Source organism: Scardinius erythrophthalmus, assembly GCF_964197995.2.
Source record: "Scardinius erythrophthalmus genome assembly, chromosome: 1".
Taxonomy (NCBI): domain Eukaryota; kingdom Metazoa; phylum Chordata; class Actinopteri; order Cypriniformes; family Leuciscidae; genus Scardinius; species Scardinius erythrophthalmus.
Genome location: NC_138221.1, coordinates 35248330 through 35271532, shown reverse-complemented (window position 1 = coordinate 35271532; position 23203 = coordinate 35248330). Strand labels below are relative to the sequence as shown.

The window sequence follows — 23203 nt, the reverse complement described above, 5'->3', positions numbered from 1 at the left end:
TTATAAATACCTAATAGTGTTGTCACGGTACCAAAATTTCAGTATTCGGTACCAATACCAGTGAAAATCCACGGTTCTCGTTAGCAATTTCGCAGTTCGTACCGCTTTCTCCTTTCCGCAAGTGCTTGCTCTCCCGTGACTGTCGCTGCTATGCAACCATGAACAGAGGCGCGCCTGGAAAAACGAGCGCGCCGCTTTGCTTCTATTATGAGCGTGTTTGCTGCGCGGAATTTGCACACAAATTTGAATTTGTGAACGGCCCCTTATGGCAATGTGACATTAGCCTAATCGAAAATATTTCCATATGTGGCTCTTTCCTTTCCTCTTTCTTGTCGACAAGTGGATTCAGAGCCACCACATTAGCAGCACCGCCAGTCGGCATGTCTCAGTGTTTTTAGGTGTGTAAGTGAATAAAGTGAATGTCGTGATAAGATTTTGCAGCGGCGCTGAAAATCCATAGAGGCTGGTTCATATGTTGTTGATGTATGTGACGTCGTGCCGTAAAGCAAGTCGTGATTCTCGCGAGATTTGTCGGGGCACCACCTCTCAAACCTGCATTGCTGGTTTGCCCCCCAACCCCCCCTCCCCCCTCCTTTGCTATCGGGATGATTCACCCTACTACGAGTTCATTTACCATCTAAATGATTTCAAAGCTGTTATATTAAGGTAGAAATCTTGCATGGTGTGCCTTTAAATGTCTCTGTACAATCCCAATATACGTCTCCACTTCAGTGGTACCTTCACACACATGCAAGTCACTAGTACTGTTTGCACTGATGCACTCCCATTCCATGGCAGATGTTTGCTTTTGCACCTGTCGCCGATCAAAGTCTAGATTGTCCCTTTCGACTTTGGGACTGAAAACTCAAAGTTCGTTTTTTGCAAAAACAAGCTGAAACGTGGACTCATCTGACCACAGCACACAAGTGACCACGAGCCAATGTGCAGTAAAAGTTTCTCATGCAGTGGTCACACACATTTAAAAGAGGTTTCCAGCCTTGCCCCAAATGGACTGGGATTTCTCTGTAAGTGTACTTTAAGTGTAACAGTACTAGTAAACTAAGTAAACAAGTTTTTCGCTAGCGCTATAAGTGAACTTATAGGTATACTGATAGTTTACTAGTCAAATATTTGTAGCACATTTTTAGTTTATGAATGTACACTTTAAAGTTTACTCTTAGTAAACTATGTAAACTACTAGATTAGTGATCATAACCATACTTATTGTTTACTATTTTTAAATTATTTTTGCACTTTAGGTATACTATGTTCCAATTTAGGTATTCTTTTTTTATATACTTGAAAAAAAGACAAATAACTATACTTTAACACTTTCCATTTAAAAAAATAAAAATAATTTTAGCCTCATACACTTGAATCTGAGTAAGTTTCATTAAAAAAAGCAACATTTTAATCAAAAAGCTGAGAAAATTGCATTTTTGTCAAAGACTACATCCGGATTGGATTCAGAACGATGATCAAAACACAGATGGAGCAGATTGAGTCCATCAACACCCACAAAGCTTCACAGTCGTTTCCTCTTCATAGGTTCGACATTTCATTCAGTTATGTTTGGTAGGTTTGATTTATATGCTGTTTAATGTTTGATGATCACGTTATGTTACATTAGCGTAAGCAATCTTCTATCGCTTGTTTCTGCTTCTTCTTCACCTGTGTTTTGATCTGGAGATTCGGTACTCTTTCAGAAGATGCGTAATAGCGCCCCCTACCGTATTACAGTGAAAACATGGATAGCTGGAAAATTCAGTCCATGTCGGAAAAATGTAGATTAGAAGTAAATTCTTATGTACACTACCAGTGGGCTAGCCTACACAAAAATGCAGATACTCAAAATTAGGAACATATCTGTTTTCTTTATAAATCAATATTTTTAAGCAATGAAAGTTTATAAGATAGTATGTAAAACTATGTGAAAAGTATTTAATAGGCTACTCAATCAAAAGATTAAACACAACTACAAGCTACTTAATTATATACTTTTAAGTATATCTCGATCAAAAGATTGAGTAAAAGTATACAAATATAAAAAGTATAGGCTACAAAAAGACTTTTCTGTCAGTTTAAGTCAAGTATACTTTTTTATAAAGGTCAAGTATGCAATTTTGAGTATATTTCTGAGAAGCACATAAACTATTTCTGAGAAGGACATAAAAATAGACTGAAAGTATACTTTCTTATTTTTTTGTTTAAAAGAAGTATACTAATAGCACACTTGAATAAACTTCTTTTTCATAAGGGTGGTATGGTGAAAGACTTAAGTTCGTTGCAATCTTGCATTGAGAAATGTGATTTTCGAATTGTTTGACAATTCTCTCATGAAATTTGGCACAAAGTGGTGAACCATGACCCATCTTTGCTTGCAAAGAATGAGCCTTTGGTGGATGCTCCTTTTATACCCAATCACAAAACCCTCACCCATTACAAATTCACATGCTTATTGTGGACTGTCAAAACAGTTTATCTTGGATATTCTAGTCTTTTCACTTTTATTTTGCCTCTTTCCCAACTTTTTTGGAGTGTGTTTCAGCCATTCAAATAAAAGAAAAAATATATTTACAAAAATACAATTAAGTTAGTCAGTGAAAACTTTGGAAATCTTTTCTTCATACTTTTGTTAATGAACTAATCAAATCTTTTGGAAATGGGGTTATAGATAGTATGGATAACTTGGTTTGCCATGGTATGCGGGAAGATGCCAGAGAAAAATATCCTGTGTCTGAGAACAAAATGAGGAAAATCAGCAACCACACATATTGCATTGTTATAAATGTTTTCTAAAACGCTTGTTTTTTTGAAGTACTGTACCCAATAGAGGACATATGTGCAGTTCCTCAACAGGGTCTACTCTGCCACCCCACTTTTCATGTGTCCTTTATTGTAGTCTGAACTAATTAATAAAGCTTGTAAATCAATTCCTATATTTTCTTAAGTTTCATTTACATTTTTTGTTAAAATAAAATAAAAATTAATTCAATGTTTAGATTAAAATAATTGAGCAATAAGACAACACCTTGTGTCCAACTAGCGACAACAGCAGAATACATTTCCAGGGCATAAAAATTCTACATGGTGTGTAGAAGATCAACAAATGTATGCTTTTCAGAATTCAGTATTGGCCAAAAACTCTTTCACACTGGCCATGGGCCCAGTGGGCAATCCTCGCTGTTGAGCCATGAAATCCACTGATAGCCTGGTCTGCTCTGTTTCACAGACTCAGAATTGGCATTAATGTACAACGATGAATCTGTACTGGAGAACCACCACCTGGCTGTAGGCTTCAAGCTTCTGCATGAGGAGAACTGTGACATCTTTCAGAACCTCACCAAACGGCAACGGCAGAGTCTGCGCAAGCTGGTCATTGACATGGTTAGATGCTCATTGCACTGCACTAAACATTAGATTATTTTTTAATTTCTGAGGGTCTACTCTTTTATTTCCTGTGTAAATGGTGCTGCTCGTCTTCTTAGGTTCTGGCAACAGACATGTCAAAGCATATGAGCTTGCTGGCAGATCTCAAGACAATGGTGGAGACCAAGAAAGTGACCAGTTCAGGAGTGCTGATGCTGGATCATTATAATGACAGAATACAGGTGATTACCAACAAACGTGTTTCTTTATAATGCAACAAAACAGTTTAGAACTAGAATGTCAAAAATGACACGTGTCTGTAAGTGCAGACCAGAAAAGAGAAAAGAGAAACGTCTTAGTCACAAGTGTGTGTGTGTGTGTGTGTGTGTGTAGGTCCTGAGGAACATGGTGCACTGTGCTGACCTTAGTAACCCAACGAAGCCCCTGGCAGTGTACAGGCAGTGGACTGAGCGCATTATGGAGGAGTTCTTCCGGCAGGGCGATAAAGAGCGAGAGCGTGGGATGGAAATCAGCCCCATGTGTGACAAACACACTGCGTCTGTGGAAAAGAGTCAGGTACACATATAAACACCCACACAAACATAAATTCTTAACCTTCTCTGGCATAAGCTGCTCCTAAAGAGTCTATATGTTGGGTTTCCTGATTTAGGTGGGCTTTATCGATTATATTGTGCATCCCCTGTGGGAGACCTGGGGGGACCTGGTCCACCCTGATGCTCAGGAAATTTTGGACACCCTTGAGGACAACCGGGACTGGTACCAAAGCACCATTCCCCAGAGCCCGTCACCACCGCCTGACGGCCCAGATAACGAGCTTGAATCCTGCACGAGCAAATTCCAGTTTCAGCTCACCCTGGAGGGAGAAACAGGACAGGTCGGTTCTCCCAGTCATAACCACATAGGCAACCATGGTCAGGAGGCAAACAAAGAAGACGAGGAGGCGGTGGAAGCTGAGGAGGACGAGGCAGAAGAAAACATGGAGGACGGGGAGGAGGTGACAGAGGTAGTGGTCGAGAGGTCGGGACGGAGGAGACTGCAGGTTCAGTCAGTAGTCGAGGAGGAGGACGAGAGACAGTCTGATGAGAGCCCTGTGGAGGAGACGGAGGAGGAGAAGTCGTCCTCTCCTACCGATGACACGTAATACGTGCGACTCAAGGAACAGCTGTCTGGCCCAGAGGGCTAAGTAGGGGCCATCCTTCAGAAACTCTGTCCCTACGCTTTACCGTTCACATAGGACTCTTCTGTTTCTGATAGCTAGACCATAAACAGATTAAGTCTTGTGTACAAATCCAATAAGACATTTAATTTTATTTTTCAAAAAGGGAACAAAATAATATTGATATCAGAGAAGTATTTAACACAGCAACTGTAGATTACGAGTGTGAGCTGGAGTCCATCCAGCAGTGAGGGTGAATTTGGATGGAGAAACAGAATTATGGTGGGGTTTATAAAGGGCCATTACGTCAGTGTAGCACTCTGGAATTTCCACACATACGCATACACACATTCACAGACGTACGTGAATTTCGATCGAAAGTAACGATACCACATGGTACATGCAAACACGCGGCTGTGTGTCTGTGTATGTGTTCAGGGGGCCTGGATCTGAAAGGAATCTCTTTGGGAAAAAGCCATCTCAAGAAGGAGCATCGGTGTCAATAATCAGCGTTTAAAGCATTCCAACAGGGACTTAAATCCTCAGATTCACGTGTTGAGAGAAATCTGAGAGACTTTTTTTCTATTTCTGTCATGGCGAGAACACAGTTGCATCTGCTGGGAAAATGAGAGAATGTCCGCAGTCCAAAAAACTGTGGAGGGATGAGGATGTCGGAAATGATTCGTTACGTTGGTCCCACCCCCTCTTACCCTTTACCCAGGAGTGCTACCAGTGCAAGATGGCTGTGTGCCTTTCTGAACCACCAGCTTCAACTCTGGAGCTGTTGTGAAGCAATGCATCATGGGACAGGAGTGTCTGCTTTTGTCTTCATCTTTGATTGTCTTTTTCTCTATTTAAGCAATCTATCTCCATCGATTATGGTTTGTGCCCGCACGGAGCGTTCGCATTGTCTTTGTGATAATTCCTGCTTTCATCCGCCAGTCTTCCTCGGTCGCTTTCAAGCCAACCGAGCATTAGGATTTATCACCGTCACTGCTCATGGACTGCCCTCACTTTCCATGCGAATAATAAATGATAGTCACTTTTCGAGAATAAGCCATGTGACGCTTTGAAACATATGTTTTGCCTTCTTTTTGTTTTGTTTTGTTATATCCATTCCTGCCAAATTTGTAAAAGTAACAGTCTCTCAATTGCAGCACAAATTCGCACAGACTCTCTCTCACCTTCACCCACTCACGCTGGTAATACATTCTCTGTCTACACCACAACACACGACATTGTGTTTTGCCAAAGGAATGAGTGCTTAGCTGATAAGTTGGAGAAGCATTGATCGAGGATGGTGAGAGAAGGATGAGAGAAAGACGTTGGTGGTTAGATGCTGGAACGGAGTCACATGCAGCCATATTGAGTTTGATGCTTTTTGCCTTAATGTCAACTGCAGGGTTTCTACCTGTCACATTGTGGAATAATAAGATGTTGGCATTATATCCCAGACTATTGTTTCATGTCTATATGCCTTGCTAAATGTCCGTGAGTACACAATAGCTCCATCTGGAGGTGTAGGGTAGTTGTTTTTCTGCATGGCAAAGTTACAATAGCAGACGGTTCAGACAGAGGAAGCAGGTCATACCACTAAAGTAAACTGTTGCTCTAATGTATTTCATGTCCGGCATCTTTTCGTGATGTCTGTTTGACTTTTCACCATCTTTTAAAGGCAGAAAGACTGAAAGAAAGAGACAGAAAGTAAGAGAATGAGAGAGTTCTCAGGTTGATGTTTGATTTGCAATATTGCCTCTCTCTCATCTCAGAACTTTTTAGTTTGGTTTTAGTTCAGTTTAATAAACCAATTGTTGCTATATTGAGGGGCAGCGTTTGCAAGCATTCCTCTTGAAATATGATAACAAGCTAGTTTCTGCTGGTCAGTAGCTTAGCTTTCCTCAAGCCTGTGTCTGTCAGAGCAGTGACTTGAGGTCATGCTAGTACATATATGAAAAGTGTACTTGTCTGTGACGGGATTAGAGGACGTCATGGAGTGAATTTTCATTTGGCGGACCACAGGAGGAAAGCCAGAGGTTACACGATTGGTTTGTGCAAACTAACGTCATTCCCATTCCATTTGCCTGTCTTACCTTAAAATGCTTTGTTGTGTGGCTTTTCGTTAATGTTGTGAGCACTACGCTAACAAATAATATTTGCCATTTTAACACGACACTGTAGCAATCGTTTCTTATTAAGAAATTATTCAAATTAATTCCTTGCTGCCATTCTTTTTGGATATCAAAAGGAAAAAACAAGTGTTTTCTTTGAACAGTTTGTGTACAGTTTTTATTTTTGTATCATTCTGGTTTGATGGTTTAAAAATCAAAACTACTAATATAAATAGTAGACGAAATCACTGCTTGTTTTGTATATACTGTAATGTTGAATTGTAAATTTGAGATCTCTCAGAATCAGTCACTGTCACAATGAGTCACTTTTAGTTGTAATGAACTGTAGTTGAATCGTGGAATTTCATAGGCGACCCCCGCCTTCCCCTTTCTTTCCCCTGCCATTCATTTGGGGGATTTTAGTCAACCTCCCATCACCTTTAAATGTGAATATTTGAACTGTATTGGAAAACAGACTAATCATCAGTTATTTCTAAAACTTGTCTTTACCAGCACTTTATTTTGTCTGTAGAACGGTGTTGTGAGATGGCTGATATCAAGGGGAATGGTATGGCACGGCACAGGGTGAGCACTTTAAATGGCTTGGCCCAAACGTCGTCTTTTTGGTCCTCAATGCCATTTCCTGCTAAAGCTCTGAGCAACATCAGCTACTCTGTGTCAATAATCTGCACTGTAAAGGCTTTTAATAGGGGTTTTAAATACTTCTGTGAGGTTAATGACCAAGAGACAGTCAGAAAGATGACGTGGCTTAATCAGAGAATAGTTTTTCTTAGTACTTTAAAGTCATGCCTCATGAGACTCTCCAATGAAATTATTCTCTGGGCTTTAAATAATATGTTACTTGTTCACAGGTTATGGTAATAATATAAATGAAAAAGAAAACACAGGAAAATGATTGTAATATTTGTACATTATATTGCTGTAATGTGTATAATGTGTCCAAGTTATTTTATATTATATTATTTTTATGAAAGGTTTTCCTCTGAGAGAACTGAGTTGTCATTTTGTGAATAAAATGCATTTAATAAGCAAACGGCTATATATAAAAACACAAATATATAAATATATACCAGTATATTTTTTTCTTTCACTGTTCAGTACTGTAAAGTGTGTTGAAAATACAAATAAAGGACGATTTTTCTAATAAATGCAATATCTGGATTTTTCTGATTTCTTTTTTTTCCATGTCCAGCCTCATATTACAGTAATGGCAGCATGCAATGAGGCTGATTTGTGTGTATCATCATTATACAACTCATGACAGTGAACACTACTTAAAATATTTAGCAACCATCTGAAATGGTAGCCTACTCAGCAAAAATGGCAGTTATGATATGCAGTACAGGCTGCTTTGCTCAACAGTGATACTTTACTGACCCCTACAGACTGCCAATATTTAGAGACTAAACATTCTTATTAATACGCAGTTGTCAAATTAATGTATATTATTGTTAAAAATAGACATAGTAGTTTTATTATTTATATTAGCTTATTATTGTATACACTCTGAACCTATATATGGCCTGTGACTTTTTTAATTTAAAATAAAACAATTAGATTTATTTACTATAGGCTATTAGTATAATGTAAATGGCACATTTAATACACGTAATTTCACTATTATTGTGTGTGTGTGTGTGTGTGTGTGTGTGTGTGTGTGTGTGTGTGTGTGTGTGTGTGTGTGTGTGTGTGTGTGTGTGTGTGTGTGTGTGTGTGTGTGTGTGTGCGCGCGCGCGTAGGCCTATGTGGTTTATGAGACCAATTTTCAGGTTTACATACCAGCATTACAAGACCAGTCGGTTTGGTCTCATAATTCGGAAAATTTTAATTGTAATAATTATTGACTAATTAATTAATGGAAAGGCGTGTCCCCGTAAACCACTAAAAAGTCACATTGACCTCATAAACCACATATGCCTGTGTGTGTGTGTGTGTGTGTGCGTGACTAAACCCTAATCGTTATGTAATGGATAGCAGCTATGCTATACTGTAACTTACATGTACAATCCAATATTTCCTCTACTGTAAATATCACTCACCTGCATGTAACTGTTCCTGTTCCATTCTCATGACCTTCTCTTTTCTACCTGTGACCATTACTGTAATCAGGCCACAGCCAACTGGTCAAATTTAACTAATTAGGCTGTAAGTCCTGAAACTGTGGGAGAAACTTCCACAGATATGAATCACCCAAATATTACAAACTTAAATCCTTACAAACGTTATTCTTCAGAAAAAAATCACAACTTTTTGTACAGATATAACAAGTTTGGAAGAGCATACGTTAACCGTCTCAGTCTCTCTGTCTCATTAAGAAAACCGCGCGCCTTTCTCATGTCACGTGAACACAAGTTTGTTTTCAACCACGCAGTCCTTTTAGACTAGCTTTTTAATGAATTATAACATTCTGTTTTATAACACCATATATTTGAACATGATAATGTTTAAAATTGCGTGATGGGATTAATTCCTGTCAGTATTGGAAGCATAATTTGTCTGTATTTAAATACTGGTGGGACGCTTTTACCTAAATTTATGCATATTGGTATATTATACCATATTATCGATGTTTTACACACACACACACACACACACACACACACACACACACACACACACACACACACACACACACACACACACACACACACACACACACACACACACACACACACACACACACACACAACAGAGATATTTTGGAAATCGGTTGTGTGTGTTTTTCAATGACTGCATTACCCACAATGCTGTATCCCGTCACATGAATCCAGTCCACCAATCACATGAGAACACCGCTTATCTTGGTGACGTAACACACTTGGTGCAGGAGCGCTCTACGGAAGTAAGTAATGAGTTACTGTTGTACAATGATTTTTTTTATATATATATACTTCTTTGACTATTTCTACAATCGCATATTTAATGCACGCGATGTTTATTAAAACATATCACTTGCTATCGTGATACTGTATTGTTTATCTTTTAGATAAGTGAGAATTTCAGTATGATCAGTTGGCCGTGTGTGCGGAAGCCATTTCAAATTGAATTAACTAGGATGATGCGAATAAGACATTTTAAAGACGGACTTATATCATATAATTGTTCATTTGTTTAGTCTTTTTTGCAAACCATTTGTATTAGAATTATATTTATGATGGGATTAGATGCTCTGTGTTCAGTTGAACAATACATTGTGTATTCTTTGCTCCAAGGTCACGCGCCTCTAGTGGGAGTTTGCATTTATCCCTCATTTCCCAAGGCATCATGGCCTGCATACACCTGCTGTTGACTTTGGTCTTTGCTGTCAACTTGGGGACACCTGTAGAGATTCAACGGCCACGAGGAGTACCACTGACAAGTAAAGTCATATCATATATATTGCAGATTCTCTATTAAACGTGCACTGGTTTTGGCTTCTCTGGCTTAACTTGTTTAACTCTTACTTTCTTTTGTTTAAATACATAAAGAGAAACCGTTTTATGAGGAGAACAAGCCTTTCACCTGTCTCGATGGATCACGGACCATTCCTTTTGACCGCGTGAATGATGACTACTGTGACTGCAAAGATGGTTCAGATGAGCCAGGTATTGACAGAGCTCATTTTTTAAGTTTAGTTTATAATTTGAGACACTTTGAACTCAAACATGCTTTGCATGACACTCAAAAACAAACCTCATTTGTTAAAAAAGTGTGCTAAAAAGCAGAAGTATCTGTACATTTATAGATTAATGAATACATTTACAACGTTAGTGAATGTGGATAAAGTGTGCAAAGTGATAAGCCGTAGGGTGCACCAAATAATGAAAATTCAGACCCTCTCTTTCTTGCACAGAACACAAACTTTATCAAACAGGAAACACAAGCTGTTCTTTTTCATATAATAAAAGTAAATGTAGACCATGGCTGCTTCTGGTCCCCATTCACTTTCATCGTGTGGGGGAAAAAACAGTTTGGACATTCTGCTAAGTATCTTCTTTCTGTGCAAGAAAAAAAGCCTATGGGACATGAGGGCAATTACATCACAGTTCATCAGATGTGAGAAATGTCTATCCTTCTTAAGTCTATGCTGGCTAGAAAGTGGTGATAAATTGTATTTTGATGGTGTCATGGAGAGGATGTGCATGACAGTTGTTCATGTCTGTCATCAGGCACTGCTGCTTGTCCGAATGGCAGCTTCCATTGCACCAATGCTGGTTACAGGCCCACCTTTATCCCATCCTCCCGTATTAATGATGGCATCTGTGGTAAGATGACTCTGCATCTGGATATGTCTCCTCAGCAGTCTTTCGCCGAATGGAATTAAATGGCATTTCATTTAACATTTTTGCTCCCTGCAGATTGCTGCGATACTACTGATGAGTACAACAGCGGAGCCAAATGTGAAAATACCTGCAAGTGAGTTTTGATCCAAATGTAATTGCTTTCCAGGCAGAATCACATTAGGAGTGGTTCACACAGGACACGTTCTTGCACTCCAATTCATACTCATGCACCAGACGAATGTCCTTTGTGCCGCATCTCAATGTCGTTTCAGCAGCCCTTGTACCAAAATGTTAAGATGCCTTGTTAAAATAGTCCAACTTTTCATAGCAGCGGCTCATTTTCAAGTTAAGTGTATATATTAGCAGTATATGGTAAATAGCACGCCTTCTAGCAGTTTAAACATGAAAATGTATCCTCTGTGAACAGGCCCTTATAGTTTCCTCTTAAATGGTTAGTTCACCCAAAAATGAAATTTATCCCTACTCACCCTCAAGCCATCCTAGGTGTATATGAGTTTCTTCTTTCAGCCAAACACAATCAGAGTTATATTAAAAAATCTCCTGGCTCTTCAATCTTTATAATGGCAGTGAATGATTCCTTAGATTTTGAAGCCCAAAAAAGCACATCCATCCTTCATAAAAGTACTCCATACGACTTCAGAAGGTTAAATAAAGGCCTTCTGAAGTGAAGCGATGCGTTTTTTAAAGAAAAATATCCATATTTATAACTTTATAAACTATAATCACTGGTTTCCGGTAACGGCAGTATGCACGTCGAGTTGAGTGATCTCTGACCTGACACATGACGTATGATGTAGCAGTAACATAAGCTTATGTGAGAGTTGACGCCTCTCGCAGTTCAAACAAATAGGACTGGGCAACAAACTTAAGCTCTTCTTCTCTTGTATCGAAATTTTAGACTTCTAATTCGTGACCGGCGTTTTGTTTTGCTCCGTATTCGTCAATGCGTCGGGTCAGAGGTCACTTTTCGACCAGAATTCGACTCTCATACGGCCATTACTGGAAGCCAGTTATTATTAGTCTTTAAAGTAATAAATCTGGATGTTTTTCTTAGAAAAACGCATCGCTTCGCTTCAGAAGGCCTTTATTAACCCTCTGAAGTCGTATGGAGTACTTTTATGATGAATGGATGTGCTTTTTTGGTCTTCAAAATCTAAGCTACCATTCACTCCCATTATAAAGCTTGGAAGAGCCAGGATATTTGTTTAATATAACTCCCGTTGTATTTGGGTGAAAGAAGAAAGTCATATACACCTAGGATGATCGTTTACATTTTTGGGTGAACTAACCTTTTAAGAAGGGGTTTTGCAAACGATGTTTTGACAATAGAAAAGTTTTGTATAAATAAATACATAGCACAATTAATTTTTTTATGAGAACATAGGTTACATAACCACACGTTACATTGCTTTACTTTCCCTTTTTCCTTATGATTCAATACAGTGACTATATAAACAAACACATTTATAAATATTTAATTGGTTTTCAGGGAACTGGGACGTAAAGAGAGGGAGGTTCTGCAGAAGATGGCTGAGATCACCAAAGAGGGCTTTCTCCTGAAACAGCAGCTCATTGAGGAAGCCAAGAAGGGGCAACAAGAAAAGCAGGTAACATTTGCTTTGAATGAATAAAAATGTAAGTCCAGGATTTCAAAATGCTTTGCCCACATATTTGCTTTTTTGGCTCTCGCATCCAACAGGAATCATCCAGTTCCAGCATTGAATTATTTCTTGTATATACTGCAGTTTTTTAAAAAGCCACATTGTGTCAGTGAATTTTGGTCAATGTGAGACAATGCTGTGTCTCCTCTGTAGGTCAAAGTGACTGATATGCAGGAAAATAAGAAACAGCTTGAGGAGAAAGTTGAAGCGCTGAGGACAGTGAAAGAGACTGCAGAGCAGCCTGAGAAGGAAGCTAAAGAGCGCCACCTTAAGGCCTGGGAAGGTGAGTGCAGCTGTTTAACAGTCAAATCAAATGCATATCTCTTTAAACCAGACAGTGTACCAGATATTTATATTCATATACACCCTAAGTAATGACTTGATGGTGTTTTGTTTGCAAGCTCATTTAATCTAAGATTCCTCATTAATGTAAGTCTGATCTGCGTTTTAACTTCATTCCAGAGCAAAAGGCAGCTATTCGCTTGGAGAAGGACAAAGCCAAAATGGCAGAAGCATTTTTGGAGCTGGATGACAATGAAGATGGCTTGTAAGTGCCAATGAGTATGGTTATTCTCTCTGATTGTGTGTATAGAGAATGGATGTAAAATAACATGTTGTCTCTGTGTGTCAGTGTGTCTGTGTCTGAGCTTCAGTCTCACGCTGAATTGGACCCAGATGCTGATGGCACACTTACTGAAACTGAGGCCCAGGTATTTTTGCATTTCTCAGTCAAAGTGCACCAGCCATTAAATCTCGGTTCCTACGCAGTTTAGAAAAGTCCAGGTCTGGAGAAGTATGGAAAAAAGAAAACAGAGTATGGAAATACATTTGTGTCTCCAAACTATTGCTCTATTCATTTTTTCTGAAATATAACATTAAGAATTTCTAAAAATAAATGTATCATACAAGCAGAGTGCTTTCATGGCAAAAGTTTAGTGATTTTAGTAACACGAATTAATTCAAGGCACACATTTTCATTGCGCAAAACTAAATAAATGTGTGTGTTCCAATCAAACCAGCAACAGATAAAGGAAATAACTATTATTTAAATTAGACTGTATTTAGATGTTTTCTGACCATGCAACATCCAACAGTATCAGACTGATGTGCCAGATGTAAATATATGCAGTTCATAATGCATTTTAGGTTTCTTCTCATCATATAAGTGCATGTTATCACTTTGAGAAAACCAATGAAAAGAAGAGAAAATAAAAATATTTACAGATGACTTTACTATGCACCAAAAATAATGCTCTATGAACCATTTATGTTAAATATGATGAATGCTTTGTTCTTAAGTAGCTTTGAATTTAGGCGTCTGCTAAATGCATAAATGACATGTAAATGAAATATGGTCTGAAAAAGGTTGGGAAATTGGAGTGTGGAAAAGTACAGAATTTTAAATTGGAAAATGTGTAGAAACCCTGTTGAATGCGATGGGTTGACTCATTCGCCACTAGTTCTGATTTATGCTTTGTGATTTGTTCAGGGACTGCTGGGAGGAACTGAGCAGGTGGACACATCAACATTTGAGAGTGTTTGGTCCAATATTAAAGAAAAGTACCACTCAGAGGTCAGTAGAGAAGAAAGCAGGCATGTCATGTTAAGTGTCTTCTGATAGATAAAGTAAGCTAGTTATTTACACTACCATTCAAAAGTTTGTTATCATAAGATTCAAAAGATTTATTATCATCATCAATGTTAAAAACAGTTGTGCTGCTTAATATTTGTGTCGGGATCTTGATAAATGTTTATTTGAAGAATAGAAATCCTTTGCAACAATGTTAAAGTCTTTACTGTCACTTTTGATCAATTGAATGTGTCCTTCCTGAATAAAAGTATTGATTTCTTTCCAAATAATATAACCAACCCCAAATGTTTGAACAGTAGTTACTTAGTTATTTTGTACTTTTGTATTTTAATTTGATAAATTGTATTATCTTTTTTGTTTAATTAATTGCTTGATTTATAATAAAATCACCCAAATTTAAGTAAAAGAAAAAAATCAGTTCTGGAGAAAAAAAAAAAAAAACAGATCTTGAACATAATGCATTTTGAATGTCTGTTCCTCCATTCTCTCTCAGTCCCAGTCTGAGGAACCCACTCCAGTGGAAACGCCTCCAGAAGAAGTGAGGGAGCCAGTTGTTGACAATGAGCCGTACCCGGAAGAAGACGTCTCTGACGAAGAGGACGAGGATGACGATGAAGAAGATGATTATCATGAAGAGGATGATAAGGTGAGAGGGTATATCACACAGAAAACCTGTGCAAGCATTAACCTCAGTGATGTTTACATCCGCAGCAGAGCATGTGAGCGGAGTGGAGCGGGAGCAAGCGGGGAGCGGGAGCGGGCGGATCTTGCACAGAGCGCAGAGCGGCATTTTTAAAAGGACAGAGCGTCGCCTTATTTCCCGCTCCAATTTCGCTCCGCTCACACCACAAGTCTGAAGCATGCTCAGTCAAACCTAAACCAGGATCCATCTGTCTTGCACAGTCATCAACAGTAGACTGTTTTCAGTCAAAACTCGGATCAATAATGGAGTTCAAAAAGTAGGCTACTTCAAAAAGGAAAATGAGAAGTCATACAGGTCAGGTGTAGCCTACTATTAATATAACTAACTAACAATGATAATGTGGTACAAGAAAACGAATGTGGAGACATCGTTTCAGTCAGCAAAAATTCATTTTGGAATCTCAAAAGACACATCTCTCGAAAACTTGAACGTGAGCTACGTGAACACGCAAGGAAGAAAACAAAAGGTTAACAAATTGAATACAGTAACTTGTAACAAAGTGTAAATTAGCCTAAATGTAGCGTAATATTCAAACAAATTAGTTTTTTTCATTCAAGTAGACCTAATGGTTCGTTTTATGTAGCCGAATTTGTGTCGCCCGTAATAATATTTATATTATTAGGCTCATTTATTCGTTTAATTTTACAGCAGTTTGTGTGTATGGAAGCCAATTTAAATTTTAATCGTGCGCGTTGCGCAAAAGTTCACTTATCAAAATTCTGGCCTTATAGTTAATTTACTTTTAAAAAATGTATGTATATTTTTATTTATATAATTTGTGTTTATATTAGGCCCATTTATTCGTTTAATTTATTTTACAGGACTTTTTGTGTAGGCTATATTCCTTCATAGGCCTGTAATTTGAAATAAAACATTCCTATTTGAAAAATGTTGTTGTTACTCATTAGGTCTTTAGGAGGTAAGGCTGTGGTCTAAGCTAAAAGTGATATACATGTAGATTTTTTTCCTTTTTTGGAGCGAGCGGGGGGCGATTTGAGTGGAGCGCGAAGCAAACTTCGTTGAACGCTGAGCGATAATGAGCGGAGCAGCCTGATGTAGCTTTGAGCGGGAGAGCGGAGGGGTGAACAGTTCCGTGAGCGATGAGCGGAGATTCTCACCGCTCCACTCCGCTCACATGCTCTGATCCGCAGTGACATTTTGAGTCTTCTATTAACACTTCGCTGCTTGACATTTAACGTCCTTAACCTTAACTCGCGTCCTAAGGCACAATGGCAAAGGTTTTGCAACATAGCGTGTCATAACTCATGCTCACCGTACTGTGCAGGTGTAAAAATACATGTCTTCATTTGAGCGTGGCTGTGTGTTGTGCAGGCGCCGCCCACCGTTAGGACTCCAGAAAAAAGTCAAGACGACGAGGAAGCCATGCCACCCTATGATGCGGAAACCCAGGTCCTCATCGATGGTTGGTTCCTACTGCCAATCCGAGGGCTATTTGTTGATGTGTTTCAGAGAAATACGACTGTGCTTGATCCATTTTAGTCAGTTGTTCTTTGTTTCCTTCTGCTGATCAACTGTTCTCTGGTTCACAGCTGCTCAGAAGACCAGAGATGACTTTGAGGAGGCTGAGAAAGCTCTTCGGGAGATGGAAAATCAAATCGGGTTTGTTCAATACTACGGTCTTCCAGGAAACGGCTAAAAGAAGTGTGAAATCAAGTGGGAGTGTAGCGATCTGATTTTTCGTATGCACCTGGAATTCTCATTGGTCATTGTATGCGTTTTCTCAACTTGTGGTTGCATCACTTTCGCAAAACCTTGCGTTTGTCTCCTACGTTCCTGTGCCCTTGAATTCGATGCATTTGCAGTGTTCTCTGATGCTGGTGTGCGGGGGCCCTGCTGCTGAGCACTGTGTTGAATTGTCCTTTGATTGTGTTGCAGAAATATTGAAAAAGAGCTGTCCTTTGATTTCGGACCTAATGCTGAGTTCACTTACTTGTACAACCAGTGCTACGAACTTCCCACTAGCGAGTAAGTGAAACTAGCGTTTGTTGTTTTGTAATGATATTTTTGTGCCTTGATTAGGGCTGCACGATATTGAAGAAAAAAAAAATGATATGTTGCAATATTTAGTTTTTCTGCTATATATATTGTTATATGAAAGCCGTTTCACCAGATGATTTGATTAGCTCTATTTGGAAAGAATTAATCATTCTAGAATGATTGAGGTGATTTTAGGAAGTGAATCTGCATAGAAAAAAAAAACTAATTTCAAGCATTAGATAAAAAAGCAAAGATACAAATGAAATAAACAGTACTTAAGCCAATGTTTTTCAAGTAAATCTAACTATTCAGGTACAGATATTGAATATATTCAAATGTAAAACAACACTGCTTAGTATTCTTCACTGTATAAATTAAATATAATTAATCTTTGTTAAAGCCACAAAAGTGGTATTCTCTTTGTAATTTGTTGTTTGATTAACATTTGGTTGATTGACTCAGACAGCAGCAGGTATAATAAGCTGCTGTCACTTTAAGAGCTAAAACACGGATCCAATACAATGATACGCATCCATGTTCTTCGTCAATTGTTTACTGTGTTTACGAGGACACTCTCCAAGATGGGTATTTTAATATAATTTTGTGTTTGTCTATTCAAGCACAAATAGAGGAGGAAGTGAACGGAATTCAGCGTTCAGAACAGAAAACAGCGTGCGCCTTCCGAAATCAGTTCTCTTCCGCGACTTATTGCACTCGAATGGCTTAAAATCGCTTGAATGTTTAAACTGACAGGACCTAAAACACATGCAAATGATAAACTTTCACTCCATGATGGTTAAACTTTGCAATTAATCTGAAAATCACATGCGTACAAATCAACTACAATCCACTTGACATCGCACGTCCGCCAATGCGATTATCGTGGATGCGCACATCGCGATATCGGTGCTAAAATTATTTATCGTGCAGCCCTAGCTGTGACTGATTTTTTTTTTTTTATGTTGACTTGTGTTTGGTTTGTCTTCAGGTACATCTACAGACTCTGTCCTTTTAATCGGGTTTCACAGAAACCCAAGTATGGAGGCTCAGAGACCAACCTTGGGTAAGCGACATTGAAAAAAAAAAAAAAAAAAAAAGACGAAGTAGTTTTAGAAGGTTTTGGCTAGTATAAAAGAATGAAAAATGAATAATTTTATAGCAAAGATGCATTAAATTGATCTAAAGTAACAGTAAATATTTTTATAATGTTACAAAAGATTTCAAATAAGTGCTGTTCCTTAGAACTTTATATTCATCAAAGAATCCTGAATAAAAAACCTGACAGTTTCCACAAAAATATTAAGCAGTTTCAACATTGATGGTAATGTTTCTTGAGCAGCAAGTTGGTATATCATAATGATTTCTGAAGGGTCATGTGACTAAGTGAAGACTAGAGTAATGATGCTGAAAATTCAGCTTTGATCACAGGAATAAATTACATTTTTAAATATATTAAAATAGAAGACAGTGTTTGTGAATATTTCACAATATTACTCTTTCTCTTTTTTTGGTCAAATAAATGCGTCCTTGGTGAGACTTTTGAGAACATTCTTTCGAGAACATTAAAAAGTCTTACAGACCCCAAACGGTTGCATTGGTTATTGGTTGATATTAGCAATGTTTTCTTATTGGTATCGATTGATATTTGATATTTAAGTGTTTATGCCCTTTGCCACTATCTAACACTCATTTAAAATGAATTTAAATGTTAAATCGCAATAATTTAATAACACTGTTACATGTAGAAAATCCCATTTTTCATACTGTATATTATGTTGTGATGCATCAGTAGGGGCTTTAGCTCCATGTAGTTATAGGAAGTCAGTTCTGGGAACTAGCCACCAGGAAGGTCCCCCGAGAACAGAATTTTCCCCTAGGGCCATTTCCCTGGTTGCATTCGCACCACCGGTAGGAAATCTGAAGTGATGCAAGTCACTTTGCGGTATTCAGCAACTGGATGATGGAGGACGGTGTGACCAGAGCTGTGTTTTTGTTGGGTTTCGTGATGACTGAGATGGAATGTAGATGTATGTTATGCGACTGAAAAAGCAAAAAGGAGGCCTAAGAGGCTAAATCTCCTACGACATCTTGCAATGCTACATAGCATTTACCTGTCGCCTTTGTCTGATGTCCAGAAGACGACAGAAATCTTTTAGACAACAGTATAGGGCTTTTAATATTGCCCATTTTACTGGTGTAAGCTCTAATTTAAAATGTAACATCTTTACTAACCAGCTAAACACCTGGGGCCGTATTCACAAAGCATTTTATCTTACCACTAGGAGTACTCCTAAATCGCACTAAAAGATTTTAGCTAGGAGTTTTCTCTTAAGTTATTCACAACACCTTTCAGACCTACTCTTAGTAAAGAAAAATGACAACTCCTAAACTAGGAGTGAGTCTTCGTTGCTATGGATGACGTCATTACTCATGCACGAGCTTGACCGAAGTGACCACCTTGATTGGCTGATGATTGTAACGCGGGACTGAATCCAAACACCTCCCCTACGATGATGAGTGACAGGTCTGAGAATGCGTGCGCTACACAAGTAGTGCGAAGGACAGTAGATGATGAATAACTGAATAAATAGCCTAAATGAATAAAGAGTAAGGCAAAACAAATAGCCTAGTAGCCTAATGAAACATATGGATTGATGCAATATCTTTGCAACATTATTGAATTAATCTGTCACTATATGCCTCTGCCTACATTTGCAAAGAGAAGAACATTTGAATTTGATTCACAATGAAACGTTACAGTTAGTTTACATGCAATGAGTAGCCTAGTTTCCGTGAATTACTCTTAGTCAAAAAAATTAGGAGTCCTAAAGTTACGAGTGATGCCCATTATTTTTAGGAGTTGCTCCTAAATTCGCCAGTTTGGAGCTATTTTTAGCCTTAAAATTCTTTGTGAATACGGCCCCTGATTGGTAAGACTTGAAAACCATCTTGAACCCACTGAGATCAGCAAACCACCTTATACCAGTTTAAACTGTTTTTGCCACCTTATTTGTAATCGCATGACGTGGGCGTTTTTGGCCGTCTTTAATGAGCTCATGTTTGCAGGTCATGGGGAAGCTGGTCAGGGCCTGAAAATAATAAGTACTTGGTGATGAAATACGAGCACGGCACTGGGTGCTGGCAAGGTCCAAACAGATCAACTACAGTAAGTACTAGTTCTTTCATTGCTTCCACCGTGCCATTCATACTGGGAGTTTTTCTGCTAAGTGTACCTTTGTGTGGCAGGTGAAGCTGACTTGCGGGAAGGAGACGGTGGTGACCTCGACGTCGGAGCCGAGTCGCTGCGAATATCTGATGGAGTTCACCACTCCTGCAGTGTGCCAGGAGCCAACCAACATTGACCTCTCGCCACATGGCCACGAGGAGCTCTAGACTCTACGCTCTGTTTGTTGATGCATGGTGCGCCTCGTACTTATGCATACTTTTACTTTGGCTGTTTAAAAAGGCCTGGTTTTTCAAGAGACCCAAGTTATCATAGGGTCCAAATTGTTTTGATGTATTTTTGAGTTCTTGGTTTTGCCTGGGTGATGACAGTTTGCTGCCTGCTTTAAAAGATTCAGTTAGCCTTTGTTTGGGCTGAGTGCAACATCTTGGAGTGAATGTATTTTTATTTCTGGATTTAATTCTGCCGACAGTTCTGTATAAAATGTAGTAATATTGCCTTGTTCCACTAAATATTGCACCAACCCTGTGATCAACAACATTGTTTAATATGAAAACCTCTAACTATCTGGAACAAGTGTGGATGTCTTGGGTATTATATACAAGAGATGATCTTGTTTTGTTCTTAAACGCCTGTGATCATCTCCAGAATACAATTAGCCTAGCTTGCAAATGTCCTGAAGTCAGCCTTTCCATCCACACAGTGCTTTATTATCAATTTATGAGCTCAAAGTGCCGTGCATTGTATTTTTGTTTGTGTGTGGTCACAAATCAATATGAACTTTTTTCTCTCTCTTTCCTGTTCTGTAGGTCGTTGCTTAGTGGGAAGTTCTGGGAACTAATGAAGCTTCATTTCCTGCTCAAGCTGTTTAAGAACCTCTTCCATTAGTTTTGGATCAGCTGAAAGAGGCTGGACGTTGGGAGAGCTTTAAGTTTGGTAAACTGTAATGTTTTTTGTTGTTGTTTGTAATGGATTAATATCTGATCTCTTCACATTCCATGGATAATGTTGAAATAAATTCAACTTCATATCTGAAAAATTGTTGTGACTTGTTGAAAAAAGACCTTAGTTGTGTCCCAAACGGCTCACTAAACACTATATTCCATGCAATATTTACTGTACCGTGCAAGGTACGGATTTTTTCAGATTTTGAAGTGCCCATCATTCCACACACATTTTTGTTTGTGAATTAGAGGCCCGTTCACACCAAGATCGATAATTATATTGGCGTTCACTTCAGCACACAATATCGTTTTGTTTTGTTTATACTCAAGGTCTTTAAAGCAGGATGGATTTTGTGATTGGCTGTCATTGTTTTTATCGTTCAACAGCTGGAAAAAATATCATTTCTCTGTGCCGTTATCATTATAGCTGTGGTTTTCTTTTATATTTTGAACTATATCTTTATCGTTATAGTTATGCTTGGTGTGAACGGGTCTTAAGTGCATCATCCAGGTATTTAAATCTACATTTTTCTTGTTGGAATTGTCAGTGTAAACACACTACTCACACTACAAAATGGTATCGAATAGGACAAAAGTCCTTGTCTTTACTGTAGGAAATGGACAACCAGTTGACTAACTGGGGTTAATGTTTTACACGCTCGACTGTGATCTTTAGCATTATCTGTTGCTTATTGAAGTTGTTAAATATCAAGCTGTTTATTAACTTTACAGACAATGTAAAAACTGAATAAAGGAATATCATTTTGTCCTGAAGCAGGGCGTAATGAGCTTGTTCAAAACCCCTCCGAAAAAAAAGCACGCACAAAGAAAACAGAGATTCATATCGTTTATTTTTTTTTCTGGCATGTAAAGTACAAATAATTAAACAATTCCATGAAAAAGTCCTCAAGCGTCTTCAGCTGAAATCCCAGTAATAAATATCCTAAACTAAACTGAAAGGTTTATTTATTTATTTTCCCCTTTGTTGTGTGTTTGTTCGTTTGTTCATGTTTGGAAGTATGAGATTTTTATTCGTGACACACAGACACTGAGATCAGGAGTTCTGCTTTTGATCGTTTTTTTTTTATTATTATTGTTGTTCGTTTGTTTTATTCTGTTATTCCTGGAAAATGGTTTCAGAAGAACGTTGCTAAGTAACTCTGTGTCCCTCCTAAATCAACTGACACAAAATACAACTGGTTGAGAAACAGAGTGACCACTGACCCCTTTATCTAGCTCAGCGCCAATCGCCTGTCCCATCTCCCCCGCTGCGCCTTCTTAGCCACGTCTGCTAATCTTCGAGCCCCCCCCAACCCCAACCCCCCAAACGACTCTATTATTTCCTAGACAGCTCTCTTAGTCGCTTCCACGGCTCTGTATGGCAGCGGGGTGAGGGGTGTTTGGCGAGGGACGCTGAGCCTAAGGCCTGGCTGCGGGACCAGAGCGTAGACCCGCCCCGGGCCCCGATTCACTATGGGGTTCTGAACGTGGCTGGAAAAACAAGACTGTGATTAGATTAAATAATCAAAACGTTTTCATTTAACAAGACAAACAAAACACAGGCATTAAAGGCATAACATCTAGCACACAGCATGTATGTTTATACACTTCAATTAGTTTAATATAGCAGTGCATTCTTTGCCTATGGAGAACTTTTCCCAAATTGTAATTCTAAAGCAGTTTTTTTTTTTGTTTTATTTTTTTATTTTTATTTTTTTAATCTATTTGTTCCCTTTAAAGAAAAACAAAAAAGGTGTAACCACATTTTGGCAAAATGAAAAGTATTTAAACTTGCAAATATAATGAAATAAACCATAAATATACACAAAACATACTTTCATACGAGGCAATAATAATAATCATAATAATGATAATAAATAGTTTTTAAGTTAACAATAAGTTAAAACTACAAGCTTAAAGTCGCCCAAATAATACAAGTTCATTGGCGCTATATTGATTTTTTTTTTTTTTTCAGTTTAAATTATTTATGTTGCAACAAAAGCTACCACAGACTTTTACAAACACAATTAAACACATTTTGATTGAAAAGAAATAATTCTAACTAATTCTAAAACCTGCATACACTGTAAGAACAGCAACTAATTATAAATAATGGAAACAAATATAAGAAATCGTACCCAATAAAAGGAAACAAAACGAAATA

The 23203-nt window shown here is 38.2% G+C and overlaps 2 protein-coding genes across 2 annotated transcripts in view; both read left to right on the top strand.

The window, feature by feature from the left end:
- The window catches only part of pde4a (phosphodiesterase 4A, cAMP-specific), a 53301-nt gene extending 45475 nt beyond the window's left edge, over positions 1-7826 (top strand). The window contains exons 12-15 of the mRNA XM_081365906.1: positions 3233-3387; positions 3489-3611; positions 3763-3945; positions 4040-7826. Of these exons, the coding sequence (XP_081222032.1) occupies positions 3233-3387; positions 3489-3611; positions 3763-3945; positions 4040-4531 (953 nt within the window). The 3' untranslated portion in view covers positions 4532-7826. The remainder of the gene's footprint in view (positions 1-3232; positions 3388-3488; positions 3612-3762; positions 3946-4039) is intronic.
- A 1610-nt stretch (positions 7827-9436) lies between these two features.
- On the top strand, positions 9437-21989 carry prkcsh (PRKCSH beta subunit of glucosidase II). Its single transcript, XM_081352572.1, has 18 exons — positions 9437-9517; positions 9888-10033; positions 10143-10259; positions 10824-10919; positions 11013-11070; positions 12448-12565; positions 12773-12902; positions 13082-13166; positions 13251-13329; positions 14109-14192; positions 14704-14856; positions 16246-16336; positions 16464-16533; positions 16810-16899; positions 17900-17974; positions 19978-20077; positions 20158-20331; positions 20905-21989. The coding sequence occupies exons 2-17, from the start codon at positions 9940-9942 to the stop codon at positions 20302-20304; spliced, it is 1587 nt and encodes a 528-aa protein (XP_081208698.1). The 5' UTR covers positions 9437-9517; positions 9888-9939; the 3' UTR covers positions 20305-20331; positions 20905-21989.
- The last annotated feature ends 1214 nt before the right edge of the window (positions 21990-23203 follow it).

Excerpts from the sequence above, each read along its gene's own strand:
- prkcsh (XM_081352572.1), top strand. The coding sequence starts at position 9,940 with ATGGCCTGCATACACCTGCTGTTGACTTTGGTCTTTGCTGTCAACTTG. Across the intron at positions 13,167-13,250 it reads GATGACAATGAAGATGGCTT|TGTGTCTGTGTCTGAGCTTC; the intron begins GTAAGTGCCAAT and ends TCTGTGTGTCAG. Across the intron at positions 17,975-19,977 it reads GGCTCAGAGACCAACCTTGG|GTCATGGGGAAGCTGGTCAG; the intron begins GTAAGCGACATT and ends TCATGTTTGCAG.